This window comes from Humulus lupulus, chromosome 5 (genome assembly GCF_963169125.1).
Source record: "Humulus lupulus chromosome 5, drHumLupu1.1, whole genome shotgun sequence".
Taxonomy (NCBI): Eukaryota; Viridiplantae; Streptophyta; class Magnoliopsida; order Rosales; family Cannabaceae; genus Humulus; species Humulus lupulus.
Window position 1 is genome coordinate 202,226,802 of NC_084797.1, and position 12,002 is coordinate 202,238,803.

The 12,002-nt window shown below is 39.9% G+C and overlaps 1 protein-coding gene and 2 non-coding genes across 3 annotated transcripts; 2 read left to right on the forward strand and 1 right to left on the reverse strand.

Annotated features, from left to right (window-relative positions):
• Positions 1–6,565: 6,565 nt before the first annotated feature.
• On the reverse strand, positions 6,566–8,056 carry LOC133779859 (uncharacterized). Its single transcript, XM_062219760.1, has 3 exons — positions 7,636–8,056; positions 7,064–7,542; positions 6,566–6,946 (listed from the first exon to the last, which is right to left on the reverse strand). Exons 1-3 carry the CDS (start codon positions 8,054–8,056, stop codon positions 6,566–6,568), a joined length of 1,281 nt encoding a protein of 426 aa, XP_062075744.1.
• On the forward strand, positions 7,440–7,546 carry LOC133780745 (small nucleolar RNA R71). Its single transcript, XR_009869563.1, has one exon. It is a non-coding gene; the product is annotated as a small nucleolar RNA R71 (small nucleolar RNA).
• Positions 8,057–10,910: 2,854 nt separating the features above from the next.
• Positions 10,911–11,017, forward strand: LOC133780709 (small nucleolar RNA R71). The gene has a single exon (XR_009869529.1). It is a non-coding gene; the product is annotated as a small nucleolar RNA R71 (small nucleolar RNA).
• Positions 11,018–12,002: the final 985 nt, after the last annotated feature.

Genomic DNA, 12,002 nt, shown 5'->3' on the forward strand with positions numbered 1-12,002 from the left:
ATGAGATTACAAAGAATTTGGGTTTTAATTAGGGCATAAAACCCCAACAGATTCTCCATTCAGAAGGGAGATCCGGGCTGAGCAAATCCCCGCCAGCCTTAGAGAGCCTCGCATGACTCCGTACGAGGGTACTACGGACCCAAAGTATCACTTAGACTCGTTCAATAACTTGATGAGGTTAAGAGGGGTCAACAACAGAGAAAAATGCCATTTCTTTGTCATTACACTTAAAGGAGTTGTGTACAAGTGGTTCAAGAGGTTAAGGCCAGGGACAATCAAATCATGGCAGCAATTCTCTGGCAAATTTCTCCAGCAACACCATGTGGTCTGTGATTATGTTATGCCAATTACCAGCCTCACTAATATAAAAGAAGGTGAGAATGAAAGTTTGAAGAGCTATATCCATAGGTTCAATATGGAATAAACAAAGTTGGGAAGTTCAACTAAAGCGGAGCTCAAGGTGGCTATTACAGCCGGAGTTCGTCGAGGAAGCAAGTTATGGGGTAACATGCTGAAAAGAGAAGTTACAAATTTAGATGACTTCTTCGAAAGAGCATAGAAGTACATACGTGTGGAAGAGGGCCATAAGAACTCGCATGTTGAGGGAAGCGAACCTTCCTCCAGTCACCCTTCTACCAATACGTTTGAAGATTTCATGTAGAAGAGAACGACGTGATAGAGGAGTCCCTGATCAAGTTGAAAATTGGAAGAGGACTACGAAAAGGCTCCAAGGAAGAAGCTAGTAGGATTTGTCAAATCGTCGCAATCGGCCCCCATAAAGATCGAAAGCAGGCGCCTAGCCTCATCAGCCCCAATAGGTGCTTTTTCAAGTGCAAAATAGGCATCTAGCCTTGCGAGATGCATATGTATGAAAGTATTTATAATACCTATATGGGAGAGCAATGAACCTTATGAGACAACATTTGAATCTATAAGGCTAGCTACCTTTATAGAATCTGAAAAAGTCAAAAAGCCCCTCATAAGTGACCTCGTCACGAACAAACCCATCCTGTAAAGGGACCAAATTGCAGAAGACAAAAGGGAAACCCAAAGAAATCCCTAAGTCTAGATCGATATAGTCGCCTTACTAAGGGAAAAAGGGCCTTGAAAATAGGTGTTTGCAAGGTTACACAAGCACCATCTCCCCATAAAGGTCCCAACCCGAGGGGAGATCACCTCAAAATTCATAAAAGGGTCTCAAAGAATACGCTTATGAAAAGGATCTCAAAGAAGACACTTGCGAAAAGGGTCTCAAAAAAGACGTTTGTAAAAAAGGTCTCAAAGAAGACGCTTGTGAAAAGGGTCTCACAGAAGACACTTGCAAAAAGGGTCTCGAAGAAGATGCTTGCAAAAATAGTACTATGCATAATGACGAGAAGGACGCTTCTAACACAAAATAAAACGTGCGCACAAAAATATATAAAAGGATAGCGAGAACCCAAAGGGTCAACATATCCTTACAAGTAATCAAGGTGCAACAACATACACGAATCACACGTAGTAGAGGGGTCCCAAAGGGAACCCTTTGAAAATGAAGCTATTGACCATGAGGACTTGCGAAAATCCCTCATAAAAAAAAGGGGGGAATGGCTTGTCAATGTCCTAAACTAAGGCAGTGAGACACCTCACACCTAGCAAGAGGATCCCACAGAGCAAGGGCACCCTCACTCAGCAAGACGACCCTCGACTTTACAACTCAATCGAGCTCCGTTCCTTCATTGGACATCTGTATAAATGCCACCTTTAGACATAAATGAAGAATGAAGTCACAGAAACACAAAAGAAGATTAAGAGGCCTCGCAAAGCGAGAGGGCCCTCGCATAGCAAGATTAGCCATAGCCAAGTGCTTCCAAGCACTCTTGTCTAAATGTTTAGCATACCCCTAAGCCTCATATAAGCCATATCCTTGGAAGGAAGGCCAATGAAGGCCCCGGGATGTCAACGGATGAAGTGCGAAGAAAAGAAAGCAAGCCTCACTAGGTGAGAGCTCGTTGTGCGAGACCATCTTACATAGCAAGGTCTTCATTGCCCAATAGTGCTGAATGACATCCTTCGTTGCTTTGTAAACCTCCAAGATTAATCAAGTATCACACTCATGAAAAGTAATTATAAATATCATAATAAGTCTACAAGGACGTCTAAATACCTCCTCATAGACTGGGGGGCAAATGTGGATGCCAAAAATACACTAAGGAAAAAATCTCTGGTCCCTGGTTAGAATACATGGCTAAAGGTCATGTATTCATGCTATCCTGCTCGGACCTATAGGTCTTGTGAATATGGAATAATTTCCCTTAAATCTTCCCTCGGTGAAAGTAAGAAGACCCTAGGTGCACATTTCCCTCAGCCAATTGCCTCACATAGCGAGGCCCAAACCCCGTGTGCAGGCTTTCGGGCTTCTCGTGTGATGGCACTAGGCGCTTGAGAATACAAGAAATTGTCCTAAGGGAAACATCTCATTATGAGCCATGAAGTTTGGCCTCGCTAGGCTAAAGGGTCAAATTAAGCGTTGCGGGAGGATGGGTGCACAAGGCCTTCGCATAGCAAGGTCCGGCGTGCCTACGCAAGGTTGATATGCTCAAGGGTCGAGATGCAGGCACATGCATAAGAGCTATCAAATGCACCCGAGACGTACGCCTACATCAGTGCAAAGGAAGCCTCACATAGCGAGGCCCTACCTACCTTGATGTCGAGAGATGTCTAGGGCACTCGAGCCATATGCCTCGACCACACCCGCGCGTCACAAGGCATGGCCTCGCCAAGGCGTCTCATGCCACAACTGTCTCGCGATGCACGACCTCACCTAGGCGCCTCACGTACATTGGTCCATGCTGCGAGAAGGGCGTGGTGCAGCAAGGCACACTGTATCTCACCCAGGTATGCATCTCGTGGTCCCCAAGTAGCCCCACCTCATCTCGCGCCTCAGAGGGGCCTCGCGCCTGGAGGGTGTCTCGCACCTCCGAAGGGCCTCGCGTGCGTGGAGCAAGGGCCTCGCGCATGGTTAGATCGATCCTTCTCCAAGGGGCTCGCGCTAAAGGCCTCACACCACGAGGGTGTCTCGCACCTCGGAGGGGCCTCGCGCCTGAAGGGTGTCTCTCACCAAGGAAGGGCCTCGCGCGCGCAGAGCGAGGGCTCTCATGAGGATTAGATCAAGTCACTGATGTCCTCATATAGCGAGGTGCACTATACCTCGCCCAGCCGTGTCGTGGTGTCGCACCCGTGTCGCTCTTCATCTCCCCCAGGTGCGTCCATGCCGTGATTCCAGCCCTCCGCGTACCCGTATGGAGTCTAAGACCTATTGAAGTGGCGTACGAGGAGTAATAGGAGAGACCCAAGAATTATTTGACGTCAATCAAATAGTGATGTAGACAACTGAGTATATCATTCATGTTAACTCACAAGCTTTCCTACCCTTAGTAGAATATGGAATAGCTTTGAGAAAATACTTGTCTTGGAGATGTGAGGATAACCATCAGGTACAAGGTACTTGTATGTGTAAGGGTGCAGGACGTACGAACATGAGGAGGACATAGGCGTGACCCTGACATCTATATCGTACAAGTAGTGGCGGTACGGATCTGTACAAAGATTGGAGGCATTACCTATATAACTCTAACTATGTACCACACTGACACCACAACCTTCTGCGCCACTATGACCTATGCCACAACCCTAACAATGTACGTATGTACAATCTTGTCCCCTGGGACCACAATGTATGAGGTGCCATTAGAGCCCCAATATAAACAGATCATCACCCCTCCAGCAAAGGGGTTGGAAAATTCATTGTATACTCAGGCTCTTAAGTAATATACAAAGGCTTACTCAATTGTTGATCTGTGTTTATTTTCCTTAAGTTTATTCTAAGTTCTTATCTAGATATCTCCACACTTTCCTGAGTTTTCCGACCTAATTTCGCTGACGAGTTTTCAACGTCAACAAACAGTAAAATATCCTAATAAAAACTACCTAAAACACGACCTAAACATAACACAAAATTATACTCAACAAACTCCCTCAAACTTAACCTTTACTTGCCCTTAAGTAAAGATTCAAACTAAACTCACCCAACTAGAAAACTCAAATACAGAACGACACAAACTAATGAATCAAGTCAACAACACTGAATTAGCCTTGTTTTCAGAAAATCTCACACAAACGTCCAAAATTCCAATTTCTAAAACGATTCAGAATTTCAGTTAAACCACATCAACAATATGTTTCGATCCCAAGAATGCCTATTCAACCATAATCACAAAAATTACTCAACAATTTAATCTATGTATGCATGCCAAATTTCTCCATCAAACAATCAAACCAATAGTCCATATGCTTGCACTGTTCACCACCCTCCACTAATGTAGACAAAATATGCTCAAGATCATTAGGACTTTAGGCTCATAACAAAAGGCTTAGGCAATGTGTAGATATATGCATTTAGGCTCCAAATTACCATAAGCATATGAACTTACAAACAAACAATTTCCAAAGAAAACCCAATGTAAACCCAAATAAAGGTTGAGAAAAGCTTATTTCTTCTTCTTTTTTTCATTCAAACTACACTCCCCCAAACTTGTTTTTGTCAAAGCATATCATGAGTGTAGCTTGAATTTTTAAATTTCCTTCATATTATTATTATTTTCTATTCTCAACCTTTAAACTCTTCGTTATAACAACACCACATTTCATAACACCCCATTACAAACCATTCCCCTTTATTTGTCCATATGCTCGCTAAGGGAAGGAAAAAAAAGCAAAATGTCGATTCGGCTCACAATTGGTATCATTCAACAAAGAGAATATTTTTAGCCTCAACAAGAGTAACAATGGATAATTACTTTCGGGTTGGCTTGAAAAGCTCAAACATTCCAAGAAATTGCCTAATTCACTTTCCTAAGCATAACTCATCTAGGATTTCGTCTCATATGGTAAACAAGCAAGTTCTAGATTCATTCATTCATCAAACTACAAGCCAACAATGCATACACTCATATTCAATTTTCAAATAATTTTTCCAATCATGGCTAAACATTCATTTTTTCATGGATAGAAGCAAACTACCAATGCAATTTAACCAAGCACACGGATTCAATCGATCAAAAATTCGAAAATTTGCACAACATTTTCTTAAATATCATAGGCTAGCATTGACAACTTGATTTACACAAACACAACATAACATTCAACTAAGATAAAACCCAAACAAGAACAAACACAAACACAAACTAAAAACACTGCACAAACACACAAAATAGTAAGACTCCTCCCCAAAACTTGATTGGCACAATGTCCCCAATGTGACAAAAAGAAAAGGAAAGAAAAATTACCAACAGTCCAGCTAAACATCATCAAAATGGAGATGGCGGAGGCAGTGATTGGAAAGTTCAGTTTGTCCTAGGCGCTGCAGCTCAAAATAAAACCTTTTTTTTCTTTCTTTTTTTCATGTATTTCAAGATTCAAAAATTACAAACTAAACTAAAAATTACTGAAAATAAAATCTAAACCTAAGAACAAAAATTAAAAAGAGTTTTATAGAAAATAAAAATTACAAACACATAAAAACTCGAATTAAAAATAACAATGGGTTGCCTCCCAAAAGCGCTTTATTTAACGTCTCCAGTTGGACGCTCACTTCCTTCATTAAACTTCAACTCGGGTCAAGTCCACCCCGCTCATTCTTTAGAGCCATAGTGTCATAGGCAAAATCTCATCTTTTGATGTTGCTAATCATCAGAGCCTTCCACCGCTCATGTAGCCTTCGAGCCTTCCCACTACAGAATCGTTTCAAACAATGACGAACTACTCGACTACCAATTTCACCATTGGTTTTTCTCTTGGTAGTTTCCAAATTATTACCACCACTACATACCACACCCACTCTACAACAAGTTGGAATATCAGTTGCTGGGAAAACATTAAATGTTACCTCTTCGTTTTACACTCGCAACTTCAACTCCCCCTTTTGTACATCAATTAGTGCTCTCCATGTGGCTAAGAATGGTCTTCCCAAAATAATGGGAATGTTTGCATCTTCCTCCATATCTAGAATAATAAAATGAGCAGGGAAGATAAATTTACCAACCTTAACTAAGACATCCTTAATTACTCCACGAGGTTGTTTAACAAAGTGGTCTGCCATTTGTAAGGACATAGCAATGGGGCGAGCTTCTCCCAAATTCAGCTTCCGAAAAGTAGATAAGGGCATTAAATTTACACTAGCCCCTAAATCACATAAGGCCTTGGTCGTAACAGTATCTCCTATTGAGCAAGGAATCATGAAACTACCCAGATCTTTAAGCTTAGGAGGTAGTTTCTTCTACAAAATAGCGCTGCACTCCTCAGTAAGCGCCACTGTCTCATAATCCTCCATCTTCTTTTCCTTTGATAAGATTTCCTTCATAAGCTTCACATAACTTGGCATTTGTTCAAGTCCCTCAGCAAAAGGTATGTTAATGTGAAGTTTTCAAAAAATGTCTAGAAACTTCGAAAACTGCTTGTCAAGTGTCTTCTTTTGAAGTCACTGAGGATATGGAATCTTGATGTGGTGCTCATAACTCACTGGTGACTACTTCTTCTCAAGGTCTTCAATAACCTCTTTTTCTACCTTACCCTCATTCTCAACATGAAATTTTGGTGTAGGTATAGAATTCTTGGGTTGCTCTTCCAACTTCTTCCCACTCCTCAAAGATATTACATTGCATTTCTCTTTAAGAATCACTTTTGTATTACTTGGCAAATTTCCTTGAGGCCTACTTTGTAACATCTTTGCTAACTGACCAACTTGCATCTCAAGATTCATGACGGATGAGCGAGTTTCTGTCATAAATTGACATTGAGAGTTGGTCAAAGTTAAAAGTGTAGCCTGTAACTCATTTTTCTTCTCTTGAGCAACAGGTAGTACCGATGGTTGTAACGGTGCCTGAGGTGGAGCTTGAAGCATAGGATACTAAATTTGTTGAGGACCCTGATTATTTCTCCATGAAAAATTAGGTTGATTTCTCCACCCTTGATTGAACGGGCTGGAGAATGGATTTTGCCTATTTAAATTTCCCATCATATTCACCTGTTCCATGGGAATGGTGTTGTTCATCTCAACTACCATACACTGCTCAAATGGGTGAGGACCACCACAATAATGACATTCCGCTTGGATTTGCATGACTTGAGTGGCCATTGAATTTTTTTGCAGTTGCTTTGTCAATGATGTAACCTGAGCAGTGAAAGTGGTAATAGCATCCAGCTCATGCATACCAGCTATCTTCTCATTTCTATCTCGTTCACTAGGCCACTGATAGTTATTCATGACCATTTCTTCAAGAAATTTATAAGTCTCATTAGCACTCTTGCTCATGAAAGCACCACATGCTACATCGTCAATAATGGTGCGAGTCATCCAACATAAATCATTGTAAAAATTATGGACCAGCATCCATTTTTCAATCCCATGATGAGGAAACTTCCTCAAAAGCTCCTTAAACCTCTCCCATGAATCATAAAGAGACTCTCCATCAAATTGAGAGAAGTTATTAATTCCCCTCTTAACTTTGCAGCCATTATGGAGGGAAAATTTAGCAAGAAATTTCAGAGCTAATGGCTCCCATGTAGTGGTTTAGGAGGCTTGAAGAGAGTTCAAACAACTTTTAGCTCTATCCCACAGTGAGAATGGGAAAATTCCCAGTGTAATAGCATCGTCGGTTACCCCATTATATTTAAAAGTTCCACACAACTCCAGGAAATCGGCTATGTGTGTATTGGGATCCTCAGTAGGGAGTCCATCAAACTGGACAGTGGACTGGACCATTTGCAGAATCGCCAGTTTAATTTCAAAATTATTGGCTGCAACTGTCGGTGATTGGATGCATGATTGTACTCCGGTAACAACAGGGACTACATAGTCTTTGAGTGTGCAAATTGTTGGCTTAGCAGCATCTCCATTCAACCCATTGCTCTTATGTTGGGTCATCTCTGCTAACCATTTTTGCTTTCTGTTCGGTCTACAAGTCCTCTCAATTTCACTATTAATGGGCAAAAGATTGCCAGTCCCTTGGCATCGCATGTACCAATTGGAACCTAAAATTAAGATTCTCAAACACAACAGTTAGAGACAATTAACACAAACAAACCAAATTAGAATAAAAATTAACTGTATTCATATTAATAAAAATCAATCCTCGGCAACGGCGCCAAAAACTTGTTCGCTAAAATTAATATGCAAGTTGTTGACCTGTGAAATTTTCCAATGGTTGTATGTACAATATATTAAACCTTTTGAACAAAATAAATATAATAAATGACAGAGTACGAATATCTTAAACAAACACACAAAAATTTTATAGTGGTTCGGCCCTATTCCGATGAACAGTAATAACCTAATCCACTTAGCTTTTAGTATTGAGTCACTTGACAATTACACTAATGAACAAAAGTATTCCTCATTTATAATTTTCCCAAAGTTTTTCCCCAAATATTCTTCAGTTCTCAAAAATTCCAGAAAAAGTGATCCTTTGAAACGAAGCCATGGATCCTTTATTTATAGTACCCAGGGGTTGTTACATGATTAATAATATTGGGATCGTGGTTTGGTACACGATTATTAGGTAGTGGAGATACATGCCCACCTCCCAATGATTATGAGATCGTGGGTCTTCTTGTTGTTTCTCTGGATCATGGCAGATAATGCACAATTGATACCTCTGGGAAAATGTTAAGTCTTGGTTGGTCTATGAGACTTAGGTGTTTGGCTCGATGACCCTTCAGAGCTTGGGTGCTAGGCCTGATGACCATCTGGGTATTGGAACTATTAATCCTCTGGGTTCTAGGCCTGCGATCTTCTGGGTGTTGGACCTGTTTGATCTCAGTTTGAACGAGTGCGAGTATTACTTAGTGAAGTGTACTTGGGAGTTTAGGCCAACCACCCTCTGAAGAATAGGGTGGGCCGACCACCCAGGTGTTCTTGAGCATGTCAGGCCGACCACCCCTGGGGGTAGGGGTCAGGCCGACCATCCCTAGGGGCTCTTGGGAATACTTGGGCCGACCACCCTTAAGGGTTGGGGTCGGGCCGACCACCCCCAGGGGGTTCTTGGGCATGTTTAGGTCGACCACCCCTAGGGGTAGGGGTCAAGACGACCACCCCTACGGGGTCGTGGCCTGGCCGACTTCCCCATAGGTCTTGGACCTATCTTTTTCAATAATTCGTCGTTTTTCCCTGATTTTTGATGCCACGTGCCACTTTCTCATTTGCCACGTCATCCCCGTATTTTTTAGGGATAACACAAGTATACATAATCAACGCATGTAATACAATGATAAATAAAGATCGTTCCCATGGAGATTGATTTACTAATTACCAACAAATTAATTTGCTACTTCTATTTTGTCAACAATAAATTGGTTTAAAAAATATTAAAATAGCAAAAGCAATAAACATAAAATAACACTATGAAAGAAAGCAAATAATTGTAAGAACTTCAAAAATAAAGAAGTAGGGATTTTTGTTTCATCAACTATTCGCGTTATTCTTTCACTAATCAGACATCACAATTCTTCTTCCTAAACTAATAGCGGATTAAAAAAAATGATTCTTATACTTTTTCAAGAAACAAAGAACTCAATTTACATGTTAATTTTCTACATTCCTATGATAAATTCCAACACATAAAAGGCATTGAACACAATAATCCTAAAACTAAAAAATTCATCCAATATGAAAATTGTGATTATTCAATCATAGCATAATCAATTCTCACTTTTTAGATTTCTAATCTAAATCATAAATCATGCAAATGGTGATCAAGCATTCACAAGAATTGAGAACAGACCAAATAATTTAGAATAGAAGTGAAGAATGAATCATGAAATCCTCATAGAAAATAACAAAGATCCAAATGATTACATTAAAAACCCTAGAAAATCAAATTAGTCCATACCCATTGGAAGAACAACCATAGAATCAAAAATAAAAAATAAACATAAAGAAAAACCGAGTAGAAGAAAGAGAGCTGTTGAGAACGAATGGAGATGCTCCACTGTGTGTTCTTCACTTCAAAATTTGTAATCCCCCCCCCCCCCCAAGTATCTTATCTCTTTTCAAAATTAGATTTATAACTTAATTATTTTTCTCTCAGCAAGGAGGCAGGTCGCGCCGCTACAAAACCCATGCCGCGATGCGTGTTAAATTTCTAGGTACTTGAAGATTCCAAAGTCGCAGCCCCATAAAACTATGTAGCAGCGTGTGTACACACTAGGAAAACACCCTTTCTGTAAAGGGTCTGGCCGTGGCGCCACCAAGCCATGCTGCAGCCCTAAGTAACTTCTCCAATTTTAACCCTTTTTATCCCAAAAAATTCACTAGAGCTTTAAAATTTCACGAGGAATTATCTTCTTACGGAATCAACACCAAAAAGATGATTTTTTTTTTTATCTATTTTCAACCAATTTCCTCCAATTGCTCATTTCCTTTATTTGATAACTAAAACCTACAAAAAGACAAAAACAAGCATAATAGCGCACTAAACAATTAAAAAGCTTAAATAAAACTACCTAAAACACCACCTAAACACAACACAAAATTAGACTCAACAATTAGGTGGATGAGCCATCCCACACATTTCACACATACTTTACAATTGCATGCTTGAGCTACGAGATTGTTCTGTTGTGACTATTTCGTTAGGGATGCCACTTGAGTTGTGAGCATTGAGATGACGTCTAATTCAATCATTCCAGCCACCTTCTTTGTACTTTCCCTCTCAGTAGGCCACTAGTAATTTTTCATGGTCATCTCCTCCAATGACTCATATGCTTCATTAGCACTCTTGCTCATGAAAGCACCCCTTGTTGTTGCATCAATGATGGTGCGAGTAGTACCACCCAACCCATTATAAAATTTGTGCACTAGCATCCACTTCTCCATTTCGTGATGGGAACACTTCAATAACAACTCCTTGAAATGCTCCCATGCATCATACAATGAATCCCCGTCATTCTGGTGGAAATTAATAATTTCTCCTCTTATCTTTGCAGCTTTTGTTGGAGGAAATAACTTAGCAAGGAACTTTTGGGCTAGTTCGCCCCATGCCGTGATGGAATTGGCTTGCAGCAAAATTAACCTACTCTTCGCTATGTCCCTTAAGAAAAATGAGAATAGTCTCAGTTGAATTGCATCATCACTCACCCCATTCATCTTAAATATTGAACATAGATCTAAGAAATTGGCTATGTGCAAGTTTGGATCCTCAGTAGGTAATCCACCAAATTGTACGGTGGAGTGCACCATTTGTAAAATTGTTGGCTTGATTTCAAAGCTGTTAGCGGCAACGATGGGATGTATGATGCATGAATGCACTCCCATGACAGTCGGAGTACATAATATCTAAGAGTCATTGGTCCTTGTTCAACAAGTACCTTTGCAGCAACAAGGTTTCTGCAGCAGCTGCTAGCCCTTGAACATTATTGGCAGCATTGTTCGTTGCATTCCCTTGATTTACAGCCATTATTGCCTCCAACCTGTTATTCTAATAGTTATGTCTGTAGGTTCTCTCTGTCTCAGGATTTTCTAGTATGATGTCAGATGACTTTCCACATCGCATAACTTTTAAAGATACATTCTGTTAAATATTGGTAATATTTTATTAAAGTTAATAAAATACCACTAAAACTAAGAATTTTTGTTATCTACACACTATTTATATAGAAGAGATATATGTGTATGTATATATATATTTTTATTTTATTTTAAAGAAAATTGAACTAAATGAATAAGCACAAAAACTTTTACAATAGTATATATAGCACTCGACCAATCTAGTATTAAGAGCTTAAGAATTATTTTATGAAAAAACAACTTAAACGCGTAAAGTGTTAATTAAATAATGTCAAACTCAAATACAAACCAAACCAATAATAGTTAAATATAAAATTAATCCAAAATGATTATGAATCAAACAATTTGTCTAATATATACCTTGTGAAAATCTCAGCTAGATTGAGAGGATTAAAAAATC